Consider the following 15,636-nt stretch of genomic DNA (forward strand, 5'->3'; position numbering starts at 1 on the left):
CATGCTAGAATCATGCTAGTAACATGCTAATTCATGCTAGAAACATGCTAATTCATGCTAGAATCATGCTAGTAACATGCTAATTTATGCTAGAATCATGCTAATAACATGCTAATTCATGCTAGAAACATGCTAATTCATGCTAGAATCATGCTAATAACATGCTAAATCATGCTAGTAACATGCTAATTCATGCTAGAATCATGCTAGTAACATGCTAATTCATGCTAGAATCATGCTAGTAACATGCTAATTCATGCTAGAATCATGCTAATAACATGCTAGAAACATGCTAATTCATGCTAGAATCATGCTAATAACATGCTAGTAACATGCTAATTCATGCTAGAAACATGCTAGTAACATGCTAATTCATGCTAGAATCATGCTAGTAACATGCTAATTCATGCTAGAAACATGCTAGTAACATGCTAACTCATGCTAGAAACATGCTAGTAACATGCTAATTCATGCTAGAAACATGCTAGTAACATGCTAGTTCATGCTAGAATCATGCTAGTTACATGCTAATTTATGTTAGAATCATGCTAGTTACTTGCTAATTCATGCTAGTAACATGCTAATTCATGCTAGAATCATGCTAGTAACATGCTAATTCATGCTAGAAACATGCTAGTAACATGCTAACTCATGCTAGAAACATGCTAGTAACATGCTAATTCATGCTAATTCATGCTAGAAACATGCTAGTTACATGCTAATTTATGTTAGAATCATGCTAGTTACTTGCTAATTCATGCTAGTAACATGCTAATTCAGACTCGGCTTTTCAAGCCACCATAAAGTTTGTCCTCAAACTTTAATATCTAGTTATTCTTCTTCTTCTTCTTCTTCTGAGACTAATTTCTAAGTGTATCTCCTCCTAGGCCTTTCAAGCTACATACTTCAAACTTTCATCAAACCTTCAAACTGGTCTGACTCGGGTTGCTATATCTTTTCTAACTGATCCGACCTTGGGTTTTCCGAAAAACGACCCAGAAAAATCCCAAAAGTCCCATTGACTTAACATTGGGTCAAACTTTGTGAGCTCATAACTCTGCATCAGACTGTCCTACAGACTTCTAACTGGACTCATTTAACTCAGTCTAGCCAGCAGCCAATAACTGATGACTTTTTAACTTACTAGCCACTCCCTAGCAACCACTTACAGCACCCTAGCAACTGTCCCATAGACTTCCATTGTTAAAGACTCCCATTTACTTAACATTGGATCAACCTTTGTGAGCTCATAACTCTGCATCAGACTGTCCTACAGACTAGAGTCTGGCCTCATTCAACTCAGTCTAGCCAGCAGCCAATCACTGATTACCTTTAAACTTACTAGCCACTCCCTAGCAACCAATTTCAGCACCCTAGCAACTGTCCCAGAGACTGTGACTAGCTATTCTAACACACGCTAACAGTTTTAACATCCTACTGACATGCTAATCTTGCTAGAAAGGTGCTAGCAACACGATAGTGACATGCTAGTCATGCTAGTAACATGCTAATTCATGCTAGAATCATGCTAACAACATGCTAATTCATGCTAGAAACAAGCTGATTCATGCTAGAATCATGCTAGTAACATGCTAGTTACATGCTAATTAATGCTAGAATCATGCTAGTTACATGCTAATTCATGCTAGAAACATGGTAATTCATGCTAGAATCATGCTAACAACATGCTAATTTATGCGAGAAACATGCTAGTAACATGCTAATTCATGCTAGAAACATGCTAGTAACATGCTAATTCATGCTAGTAACATGCTAATTCATGCTAGAAACATGCTAGTAACATGCTAATTCATGCTAGAATCATGCTAGTAACATGCTAATTCATGCTAGAATCATGCTAGTTACATGCTAATTCATGCTAGAAACATGCTAACAACATGCTAATTCATGCTAGAAACATGCTAGTAACATGCTAATTCATGCTAGAAACATGCTAGTAACATGCTAGAATCATGCTAGTAACATGCTAATTCATGCTAGAAACATGCTAATTCATGCTAGAAACATGCTAGTAACATGCTAGAAACATGCTAGTAACATGCTAATTCATGCTAGAATCATGCTAGTAACATGCTAATCCATGCTAAAATCATGCTAATAACATGCTAATTCATGCTAGAAACATGCTAGTAACATGCTAATTATTGCTAGAAACATGCTAGTAACATGCTAATTCATGCTAGAATCATGCTAGTAACATGCTAATTCATGCTAGAAACATGCTAGTAACATGCTAATTCATGCTAGAATCATGCTAGTAACATGCTAATTCATGCTAGAATCATGCTAATAGCATGCTAATTCATGCTAGAAACATGCTAATTCATGCTAGAATCATGCTAATAACATGCTAATTCATGCTAGAAACATGCTAGTAACATGCTAATTAATGCTAGAAACATGCTAGTAACATGTTAATTCATGCTAGAATCATGCTAGTTACATGCTAATTCATGCTAGAAACATGCTAGTAACATGCTAATTCATGCTAGAAACATGCTAATTCATGCTAGAATCATGCTAAATCATGCTAGAAACATGCTAGTAACATGCTAATTCATGCTAGAAACATGCTAGTAACATGCTAATTCATGCTAGAATCATGCTAGTAAGATGCTAATTCATGCTAGAATCATGCTAGTAACATGCTAATTCATGCTAGAAACATGCTAATTCATGCTAGAATCATGCTAATTCATGCTAGAATCATGCTAGTAACATGCTAATTCATGCTAGAAACATGCTAGTAACATGCTAATTCATTCTAGAATCATGCTAGTAACATGCTAATTCATGCTAGAATCATGCTAGTAACATGCTAATTCATGCTAGAATCATGCTAGTAACATGCTAATTCATGCTAGAAACATGCTAGTAACATGCTAATTCATGCTAGAATCATGCTAGTAACATGCTAATTCATGCTAGAATCATGCTAATAACATGCTAACTCATGCTAGAAACATGCTAAATCATGCTAGTAACATGCTAATTCATGCTAGAATCATGCCAGTAACATGCTAATTCATGCTAGAAACATGCAAGTAACATGCTAATTCATGCTAGAATCATGCTAGTAACATGCTAATTCATGCTAGAATCATGCTAATAACATGCTAATTCATGCTAGAAACATGCTAATTCATGCTAGAATCATGCTAATAACATGCTAAATCATGCTAGAAACATGCTAGTAACATGCTAATTCATGCTAGAAACATGCCAATTCATGCTAGAATCATGCTAGTAACATGCTAATTCATGCTAGAAACATGCTAGTAACATGCTAACTCATGCTAGAAACATGCTAGTAACATGCTAATTCATGCTAGAATCATGCTAGTTACATGCTAATTTATGTTAGAATCATGCTAGTTACTTGCTAATTCATGCTAGTAACATGCTAATTCAGACTCGGCTTTTCAAGCCACCATAAAGTTTGTCCTCAAACTTTAATATCTAGTTAAGATGTATTATGTATTAAGAAAGGTTCATTTATCAGATTTTTGTTCTTTTCCCCATCACTCCTCATTGATGTTGTTTGATATTACGTGCGCAAGGTTCCCATAGAAATGTAAGCTGGTGTTGCATTTCAAGTTAATCCCTAGCGCCGCACACATGCGTTGGTTGAAAGGTCCTTTTATTCTTATCCTTATTCATTTTGCTGTAAAAATATACAATAAGAAGGTCATTTAAATTGTGTTTTCAATAGGAAACTGACTTTTAGTCACAGTTTAAATTCTTCATTGAACCGAGACAGCTGGAAAGCCTCATATTTTTGGTCAAAGAGCCACACGTGGTTCCCGAGCCATAGGGTCCCCTACCCTTGCTTTAAGCTGAAGAACAGTATCTTCAAAAACACCCAGTCAAATCTTAGCTTTCTAAAGACACAAATTGGGGGAAATGTTTTTACAGGAACGCCAATAATTCACCTGCGGGAACTGCAGGAATAATTCAGCTGTATGAATATTAGCCTGATGAACTCAAATGTGCTGCTTAGTTATTGAGGTTTAGTGTAGATGATCAGAGAATTAGATCATGCACAACGTCTGCTTTTTACACATTTACTAACTCAAAAACATTATAATACATCTAACTGAATGAACTTCCCATGAACTTCAATGCTTTAAATCTGATTCAACGTCTCTATCACGCGTACATCGTGTTCTTATGTAAATGTGTGCACCTCTGTATGCTCCAGGTCATGGTGACGGGGAACTGATCCTCTTTGCTCAGGACGTCCATCAGGTTTTTGCGGCTGGGAGGACTGATGGTCCACAGAGAGTTGGAGCTTCCCTCCAGCTCCGCCACGGTCACATCCTCGGCCCGGTACGCCTCCAGAAACTGCATTGCACTCTGGGAAACACAATAAAAAACACTTGACATACAACAATATATGAATTTTATATCATGATTATCATATTACAGTGGAACAGAAGAAACGGTTCAACAGATCATCCAATATATATTTACTGCCACATCAGCAACTGACGGCTGATTCATATACATAAAGAAACATTTAACAAACAAATGGTGTTTGTAGCTTTCAGGATGATTACTATTACTGATGTGAAAATCCCTGTTATTTTACATTGATTATGAGCCTGAATCCTGTTACGCTCAGATGACAAATGACTGTCTATTTTAATCTCTGCTCTACCGTCAATGCTTCTGATTGCTTTCTTATCGACTGAATGAGCAGATGAAATGAAAGAGCTCTAGTGATAACATGTGCATACATGCGCTTTCCTACAAACTCATCTCATCTCATTTTAGAGCTCTTTCATTTCATCTGCTTACATGCTCAATAACAGTTCAACTCAATAATAAACAGACTAACTCGCGTGGTTTTTTCCAATATTGTGCAGCAATAACTGTAGCACCAGAGGACTGAATACACGCTTCCACAAAGCAGAACATCAGACGATTATATAGACGTACAGGGATGTAGTTGTAGGAGTTGATGAAGTTCTTGAAGTCAGATTCAGTCAGTTCCTTCAGCTGATTCTGCTGAGCGCTCATCGTGAAGATGGGCTGAAAACACACACACACACATTTTAGCTACTGTTATTATAATATACATGATTCTGATCTCACTCTTTCGCACTCACTAACACACACACACACACACACACACACACTAAATATTATGCTTCGATTCCCGTCTATACAACTCCATAGTGTATTTCTGAATACATCCAGCAAACCTTACAGCTTTATTCCTGTCTATATTCTGATTACAAATACCAAACTCTGACAAACATGTTTAATGCCAATGCACATCTATTATATTCAATATGATATATAATTTATATGATATATAATGTAAAAGCACACATAAAAGATGTTTACTTGCTTTCTGCTATTATTTTGATGCTTTTATTTAGCGACAGTATTGAGGTGACGGTCATCATAACAGAACCGCTGAACTGAGCTCCGCATTTCCTTCCTGCTTGATTTTCCCCATCCGCATTTTACTGGAGGGTGGTGGTTTGCTATTGGTGGATCTCATTTGAGTGACAAATTGACTCCGCCCCTCACAACAGCAAACACCAATCGGAGAACAGACAATGTTGAAGAGTGATGTTAAAATAATGTCCACAAATGATTACAACTCCAACTGAAGCTAACCTGAAATCCTCCCAGTGTGATGGTGACGGACACGTCCAGCGGTTTATTGACCACTCCGGCCACTGATTTGACCAGAGACATGAAGAGCAGAGGGAACCAGACGATACAGATGAGCAGCATCACGATCATCCCGCCCATCCCGTACTTCACCACCTTCTTCTTCTTCTGTCCGCGGGGCTGAGGATAGCGCTGACACACACAAAAAAGGAAAGGCACTGATCAGATGTTGTATTTCAGACATTTATCAAGTGTTTCACCTCAAACCGATCTCATCCAAAGCCTTCGCTTATGTGTTGATGTGATTTTTGACTGTTTAGGGGTACCGAATATCAAATCCCCTGACTTTCACAACCTAAAAAGCTGACTTTAGATAACTTGTGAGCACTGAGGACATCTAATATAATCTAATATATCTTTCATTTGCATGTTATCACACATCATTCAAGTTCAAGATCAAGTTCAACATTCAATTGGGCTTGCTTCTTTAACATTAATATAACATTAATATTTAATTATTGATCTCTTTACACCAATCTAAGACTTCAAATATCATTTGCAGAGATCAAATAATTGTCAAAACGGTCAATTAAACAGCTCGCTTATGATTAATTCTTACATATTCCCAGTTGGTCTCACCTTCTCAGACTCTCTCCAGCACTTGAGCACAAAGATGTGAGCGTAAATGTCCTCCACGCAGATCCAGCTGGATAAACTGAGCGTTGTGTCCGTCCAGACCCAGTCCATCACGGCCCGCAGCTCCGTCAGGAACGGCACCAACCGGAACCTGAACATCATCATCATCAACATTATCAGTTATGACACAACTGATCAAACTTAACTAATAAACAAACTAAAACATCTAGTATAGACTAAAGAATATTAGCATCATTATGGAAACACTTTACAGTAAGGCTTTATTAGTTTGTGTATTAACATGAACAATGCAGTTCTTGCACTATTTGATCGTGTTAGTGAATGAAAATACAGTTTTTCCTTGTTTATTCACGTTCACTCAATGCATTAACAAATGTTAAGCATCAATTTGCATTTTACTCATGTAAATGTTGAACTATGATCAATAAATGCTGTCCAAGTATTGTTCATGTTAGTAAATATGACCTTCATGACTAATAAAACCTTATTGCTAATGAAAATGTATACTGTATATAATTGGTATTCCATTTTTCAACTCTGTTAAGGAAAGCTTCCTTCAGTTTTAGGTCAATAAATAAATGCCGTTCATTATTTAGATCCCAATTGGAATCAGAGAATTAAAAAACAAAACAAAAGACAAAACACAAGACAAAAGAAAGGAAAGGGCCGGGCCTCACCCCTGGAAGAGGAAGAGATTGAGGTAGTTGTAGCTCTTGGTCAGGAAGTTTCCCAGGACGCGGGTCGGGTAACCACAGCGGATCTGATACGCCGACAGACCAAAGTAGATGCACTTCACGAAATACCAGAGCTGAGCCACTGTGTTCTGACTGAAACGCCTGACGAAACACACACAAACACACACATATCAGGCCTTCACACGCAAAAACAACTACATGACATGCTGATCGAGCGTTTAACACTCGGCTGGCTGGGATCCAAGGAAATGTTCTGGATGTTTTTGTTTGTAAACCACCTTTGTCAACATTTGTTGTTGTTGTAGTACGTTCTACATAAAAAAATAACAAAAAAACCCAAACAAAAAACAAACAAAAACTACAAGCAAATCAAACAAAACAAAAAAAATTACAAAAAACCAAACCAAACAAAACAAATCAAAAACAAAAAACACAAAAACAAAATCAAACCAAAACAAACACAAACAACGCAAAAACAAAAACAAAATGAAACAAAAAAAAACAACAAAAAAACGCAAAGAAAGAAATAAACAAAATCAAACAAAACCAAAAAGCAAAACACAACTGCAAAAAAACAAATCAAAAACAAAACAAAAAATAGCAATAACTAGACAAAACTAAACAAAACAAATCAAACTCAAACCAAATTAATAAAAACAAAACAAAAACAAAACACAAAAAAACAAATCTAACCAAACAAATAAAACAAAACATAAAGATACAAAATTAAACAAAACAACAAAAACACGCTCAAAAAAACACAAAACAAAACAAAAAAATGAAATCAAACCAAACACAAAAGAATCAAATCAAACCAAACCAAACCCCAAACCAAAAACCCCCTGACAAAAGCAAAAACCCAAAACAAACACTGAAAAACACACAAAAACAAAAATAAGCTGAACAAAACAGAACAACGATGGACCTCTCGGTGACTCCGGGCAGAATGAAGAACATCCAGAAGTGAATGCCAAACACCAGGATGACCTGGAAGATGACCTTCCCCATCACCGTCTTCCTCAGGTACAGCGCCCGGTCCACCACCATCGTCCCGAACTGGATCAGAACCATCACCAGGAACGCCTCGGGAACCTGGTCCTCCGACAGAGAGGAAGTGATGTCAGCGGCAGCAGAGTGTTTCTGTGGAGGGAGAGACAGAATTCTCAATTTCAAGTCTTTTCCTCAGTATTGTTCTGATTTTTCTTCTACTCTATTGTTCTGAACGACAGGTTTTATTCTTATTTATTGTTGTGAATTAAAGTAATTTCCTCTCTATTGGATTAAACTATTTTCTTCTCTGTTCTTCGGCACCAATAACAACTGTAGGCGGGGCTTCATTTTGTTCATAGGGATTTGATTGGATAGTTGTGCTTTGCCATGGTTTCCGCTACATTCTTTCTTCCACGCCAGGATTCATCCCGCCACGGCTACATTACAGCTTCTCATTCAAAACATTTTATTTTTATAATAGCGGGTGATAATCGCACCAAAACGTATTAAAGGGTGAATTATAACAGCGTCAACTTTTCTGTAACCGACCGTAGTAGTGCTGTGCGTCATTTGTTTAACCCTTTAAGGTTACGCGCTGACTGACTGACTGACTGACTGACAGGTGCGTGATGCCAGCAAACACGACGTATAGCCGTTTCTCTTTACTTCAGGACGCATTAATGCCGCTCTGTAGGTCTATTAGAGACATTGATAAATATTCTGAGCAAATCTAATAAATGCTGGAGACATACTCGTACATAAACGCACTACATCACACTTCAGCAGCGTTTATTTGAGAGCGCACTAGAAGATCTGCGCTCAGTGTTGCCAGATGATGCTGACTGTTTCCAGCCCAAAAGCTGTCGAGATCACAAGCGTTTATCCACTGTTCTAAGCATATGTATGCGAAGAACGAGGGCTATAGCATCACTTTGGGAGATCAAAACAGGTTTATGAGGGCAGACTGGGGCTGGCGGGAAACCGCCCAAATCTGGCAACACTGTGTGCGCTTGAGGAGCACATATTTGAGGGCCCGCAAGAAGCTTTGTGCACGAGCAGAGGAAATCGGCACGCAAGCAAAGAGATCCACATGCTGTTGGCTATTACATGAATGCCATCTCGACTCGTAATACTGCGCTCACCACATTTGATATTAAAATAACGCCACAGATAGATAAAGAAAAGGCCTGCCGCCACAGCTGGAAAACATCCTAGAGGAAACACTGTATGCTATTGGTGGATCTCATTTGATTGACAAGTTGACCCCATCCCTCACGCCGTGAAAACCAATCAGAGAACAAATATAGTATGATGGGATTGCCAGACAAATGAAAGATGTGCACTGATAATCTACTGATAAATACTGCAGTTTCAACGATTTTTCATTGTTTGTCCATGTATATGATTTGTTTTTGTTTAGTTACATTAAAATGTCATTAAAATAATACAAATTTCTTCATTTTTTAAACAAATAAATATATATGTACATGCCTTATTCACAAGTGTGTCCGGTAATAAAGAGAAGCCGTATTTTTCATTTCACTTTGGCATTAATTACTCCAGTGCTCGAGGATTTGCTTTGCATGTCTGTATAGGTTTTTAACGGATACACATATAAACATGCACATTTCATGTACAACTTATGCACGTATCTAATATGAATCGGCCATGTACAGCAAGAGCAGCGAAACTCTACAAACCCCGAAGGCCCAAAAGCCGAAGACGATGATGATGAAGTCGACCGTATCGGCCAGAAACATCAGCACATAAACATCCGTCACTGCGCTGTACTCGGGGTGGATGAGGCTGTAGAAGAACTGCCTGATGGGAAGGTAGATGTCCAGAACCCTGAAAACACACACACACACACACACACACACACACACACACACACACACACACACACACACACACACCAATCAGACTGCAGAAATGAAAACATGATGATATGATGGTGTGTTGTTTGCTAATAATAGATAAGTGTGTGTGTGTGTGTGTGTGTGTGTTACGTTTTGACGGTGAAGCGTTTGGCTCTGATGAGCTGCTCTCTCAGTTTTTCCATGATGAGTTCTTTACGGCTCTTCTGTTGAGCGCTGAGAGAGCGGCGGACACTCGATCTAGACATTGAACTGCCTGTAAACACACACACACACACACACACACACACACACACACACACACACAGATTTACATTCAAAGATGAAGATTCGTCTTGTCACTCTACGGGAGGAAGGCCTGCAGAGGCACATCAACAGTACATATTTTGGATGTCTCCCTCGTCTGACCCATTCACTTCAGGTTTTGAGTCTAATGAGTCCATTCAGGCGTGTTTGATTAGGAAGAGGTTGACAATGCGTCCTGTTGGTGTGCCTTCAGGAACAGGGTTGGGAAACACCGGTGTAGAGTGTGAGGTGTGTGTGTGTTATTGGTTGTTGTGTAGAGTCTGTGTAGTGTAAGTTATCTGCGTTCACCTGTTTTAGATCGAGCGGACTTCTGCGAGACGCTGGAGCTCTGTCGGCGCACGCCTGCATTTGACTGCTGTTTTCTGGCCAGCCGGAGGTGTGTGTGTGACAGCGTGTGCGTGTCCTCCACAGGGCTCTTCTCAGAGAAACACTGAGCTTTCTCTTCAGCGTCTGAGTATGTGTGCGCAGGGACGGAGCGCGGCTCTTCTTCATCCCACAGACCGTAACACTGAACAGGAGACAAAAGCAGTATTCGTTTCATCTAAACACATGTCATGGACACAATAACACCGCTGATGGACTGTTTAATACTCAGCTCAATCCAGAGTGCATTATTACACTTACACTCATTATAAAACTCCTTTCACATAGGAAAGACAGCTTTTATTGCTGTGTTATTGATCTGACCTGTAATAATATACAGAATAAATAATTCAACACACTTATTATTATTATTATTATTATTATTATTATTATTATAACCCAATTTATTAGTGTAAAGCACACTACACAAATATAGCACATAATCAATACAAAATATAATACACACACACACACACACACACACACATTGTGTCAAAACTAACTTCTATTTTGGATGCGCTTCATAATACTAATACACCATCAAACTACTACATGTACATACCTAATCACATTATATCAGATGCTAATTATATTTAGTATTATATTTATATATTATATTTAATAATACATTAATGACAATGTTTGCAGTTTCCCCTTAAGCTCAAACATTGATTTGCTGTCATTTACTCTTATAAAATGTCATTTACTTGCTTCTTAAATGTGTCGTCTTTCATCTTATATTTGTATATACGAGCGATTCCATACAAATGTCAAGCTTGCCTTGAAAATAATGTAGTTTTCACCAAAACAGCAAAACCGTTTCTGGGTTTTTTGTGTAGGCTTGTATTTTAAAGTGCTTTAAAAATACTCCAAAATGTCTCTGTCTGTGTTTTTAAACTATTATATTTGATTTACCAAAGTCACACAAGGGGCGATTTCACATCCGTCACATCCATAACGCAGCTTTTCCCTCATAAATACACAAATGCCAACTCAAATCAGTCGTTTTTCTTCTATAAAGAGCTGACTCTTCTCCTTTTGATTAGCAGCGTTGCTTTTGGGTTGTGCAGTTTAATTCACAGAATTTCTACAAAGTATGGTGTTTACTGTAAACCCGCAGACTTTATCACATCCATACAATCCAGAGTGCATTAATACACTTACAGTAATTATAAAACTCCTTTCACATAGGAAAGACACATTGATCTGACCTGTATATATTTCTCAAATATATGCATAATCAATAAACACAGTATACACACACACACACACACACACACACACACACACACACACACACACACACATATATTATGTCAAAACAAACTTTTCATTTGGATGTGATTGATTTTTCAGTACCAGGTTTTGAAAATTGTTTATTTTCCTCATTTAAAATATAATACATGTTTACAGATCGCTGTTTGTCTGCTCCTATAACTCTGTGGCTAGCTGTGTTAAAAATCTAAACAGATGTTTCAATATAACGTTAACATTTACTTCCTCTGTCAATTCATGTTTTGAGATTTTACTGCAAATGTCACATCCATAACGCTGAAATTGCTCTTATAAATATTTATATAAATATAAATACACACACACGCACACACACACACACACACACACATATATATATTTATTTATTTATTAATTAATTTTAAGTTCATGCATCTCCATGCAATTTGTCTTGTCTTAAAGGGCACACATTAAGGAATATATTACACTATAATATATTTAATATATATTAATATATAATTTAATATATTTATAACTTTCATTTTCATTTCATTTTAAAAGCAAACAAATTAAAATAAACAATATTTAATTTAAATTGTTCATTACGATTACCTAGTTACTCAGATTAATTATTATGAAAGCAACACAATTGCAGTTAAGCACGTTTTAAGCACTTAACTGAAAATATAAACACTTGTCTAACTGTAAACATTAATATTTAATTAATTTAATGTTTAGTGTTAATATTCTATAATATTTTCCAAAACGTTTCCAGCGCACGTACAGACTTGTAGCTGTGAAATAACCCAAATCATTCAGCGTAGTGATATGGAGCTATAATGCACTCTAACATGCCGGAACTACTTTATCTGTGCATTTATCGGAAAATAACGGCACACCTTACAGCAGAGGTCACCAATCTCGCTCCTGGAGGGCCGGTGTCCCTGCAGGGTTTAGATCCAACTTGCCTCAACACACCTGCCTGACTGTACCCAGTAAGACCTTGATTAGCTTGTTCAGGTGTGTTTGATTAGGGTTGGTGATTTGGTGACCCCTGCCTTACAGTGTTCATCAGCCGGCGTAATGATAATCTGACCTTGAGGATGGAGCGGTGGAAGAAGAGCGCCAGCAGCTGCACCAGGTCATAGTGAACGTATCCCTCCTTCTTCTCCACACCGATGATGTTGGGCGGGTGAAAAGGCTTGGATTTGTCCACCTCGATGCTCTGGTTAAACGGGAAGAAGCCAAACTGGAAGAAGTACTTTATCACTATTGTCACCTGTGTGTAGAAACAGACAGCGCGGTAGTTTAACACCGGAACAATCAGGAACGCATGATCATCTGCTGTCACGGCTTCGCAATCGATAAGTGTGATTATAATGGCAGTCGACGGAGCAAATACAGCACCAACATCACCAAAGGGGACCCGATCTGAACAGCGCACAAGGGTTAGTGTTAAACCCACCTCCGTGTAGACGATGGCGGTCATCCAGAAGCGTTTGCTGGGCCGCGGCACCGACAGCATGGCCCACAGGAAGATGAGCACGGGCAGCACCAGCGTGGCCACCGAGGCGGAGATCATGTGGTTGAGGATGATGACCAGATAGCAGACCATCTGAGAGTGAGACACCAGCACGCTGTAGAGCGAGTAGCAGAGCTGCAGGAGCTGAGGCTGAGAGCTGTAGAAACACTCCGACTGCTCCAGATCCGCATCGTAGAACATCCTGGAGGAGGACGAGGAGAGAGAACAGCCCATTAACACACAACAAATTAACACTACACAACAAACACACACTACGCAACAAACACACACACACACACACACTACACAACAAACACACACTACACAACAGACACACTACACAACAGAACAGCCGAATAACACACAATACCACACACTACACAACAGGCACACTACACTACACAACAGAACAGAACAGCTGATTAACACTCAATAACACACACTACACAACAAACACACTACACTACACAACAAACACACTACACAACAGAATGGCCTGATTAACACACAACAACACACACTACACAACAGACACACTACACAACAAACACTCTACACAACACAACAAACACACTACACAACAGAACGGCCTGATTAACACTCAATAACACACACTACACAACAGAACAGCCGATTAACACACATCAACACACACTACACAACAGACACACTACACAACAAACACTCTACACAACAGAACAGCCAATTAACACACAATAACACACTACACAACAGACACACACTACACAACAAACACACTACACTACACAACAGAACAGCCAATTAACACACAATAACACACACACTACACAACAGACACACACTACACAACAAACACTCTACACAACAGAACAGCCAATTAACACACAATAACACACACTACACACACTACACAACGGAAACACACTATACAACAAACACACTACACTACACAACAGAACAGCCAATTAACACACAATAACACACACACTACACAACAGACACACACTACACAACAAACACACTACACTACACAACAGAACAGCCAATTAACACACAATAACACACACTACACAACAGACACACACTACACAACAAACACACTACACTACACAACAGAACAGCCTGATTAACACACAATAACACACACTACACAACAGACACACACTACACAACAAACACACTACACTACACAACAGAACAGCCTGATTAACACACAATAACACACACTACACAACAGAACGGCCTGATTACCACACAATAACACACACTACACAACAGAACAGCCTGATTAACACACAACAACACACACAACACAACAGAACAGCCTGATTAACACACAATAACACACACTACACAACAGAACGGCCTGATTACCACACAATAACACACACTACACAACAGAACAGCCTGATGGAGATTCGTTCATTAATTCCCCATTATTCTGATCATGGCTGTACATTTCATTTAACAGTAGGGGGAAACAATAAATATAACATTCCTCAGAGTAATTTTTGAAGGGGGCACAAATAATAGAGTGAAATGAAACGTATAAAGCGATCTCCCCACAGTCAAATCTTTGCTTCTGTCTTTATTATTGTTTAGGGAAGGGTGTGGGTGGGTCAGCTGGTCAGGCAGAGCTGCTGAGAGAGGGATGGTGATTTCACTCACTGATATAGCTGTGGATTTGACATGCTTAATAAAAACCCAATTAAAAAGGTTGACATTTTTATTTAAGTTTAATTAAGACAGAACAGAAATCGATCATACATAAACTACAGTGGGGTCAGTTCAGACATAGCACAGTGCTCATTTAGTAAACGCACAGCTCAATAATATGCTAATTGAACATTATGCCAAGTCGTCTCAATTGAAACGTGGGAAACGGCTTCGGCGTGTTAGTTGGAGTGCACTTTGCAATAAGCCATTGTAAACGAGCTAATGTTAACTAGATAAAGCATATTTTAATCGCTCATATGGCAGACGCATGGGAAATGACATCTGCGAATGAGTCTGCATCAACTACTTTAAAGAGAACGGCTTCATTTAAAGTCAATAAAGCACTCTACTTACTGGAGTTCAACATCAACAGAGCCAGAACCACACACCTGACCCGAGTGTGGAGAGTAGATGAGATCAACTGGGAAAGCAGGCAATGGGCCAAACCACTGTGAGGACAGGGGAGGGGGAAATCAACTGTTTCTTCATGCATTTGTTGCGGTTTTTTGTTTTTTGTTTATTTACTTACGCTATTATCGTAGGTATACATCCATATATTTTTCACAATGGAGAGCGTGAGTTTTAATTACTTTTTTATTTGGGAACACAACCTTTAGATGCGGGGGTCCCACCCAGGATTTACACC

At 38.5% G+C, this 15,636-nt stretch overlaps 1 protein-coding gene across 1 annotated transcript in view; it reads right to left on the reverse strand.

Moving 5' to 3' along the window:
• Positions 1 to 15,636, reverse strand: part of LOC130218269 (piezo-type mechanosensitive ion channel component 2) — a 92,706-nt gene that overhangs the window by 9,212 nt on the left and 67,858 nt on the right. Inside the window, 11 exon segments of the mRNA XM_056450410.1 lie at positions 4,208 to 4,377; positions 4,963 to 5,055; positions 5,653 to 5,841; positions 6,289 to 6,436; positions 6,984 to 7,142; positions 7,927 to 8,141; positions 9,692 to 9,839; positions 10,001 to 10,130; positions 10,463 to 10,682; positions 12,867 to 13,049; positions 13,236 to 13,494. Coding sequence (XP_056306385.1) covers positions 4,208 to 4,377; positions 4,963 to 5,055; positions 5,653 to 5,841; positions 6,289 to 6,436; positions 6,984 to 7,142; positions 7,927 to 8,141; positions 9,692 to 9,839; positions 10,001 to 10,130; positions 10,463 to 10,682; positions 12,867 to 13,049; positions 13,236 to 13,494 — 1,914 coding nt within the window.

The sequence above is a fragment of the Danio aesculapii genome, chromosome 24 (genome assembly GCF_903798145.1).
Source record: "Danio aesculapii chromosome 24, fDanAes4.1, whole genome shotgun sequence".
Classification (NCBI taxonomy): domain Eukaryota; kingdom Metazoa; phylum Chordata; class Actinopteri; order Cypriniformes; family Danionidae; genus Danio; species Danio aesculapii.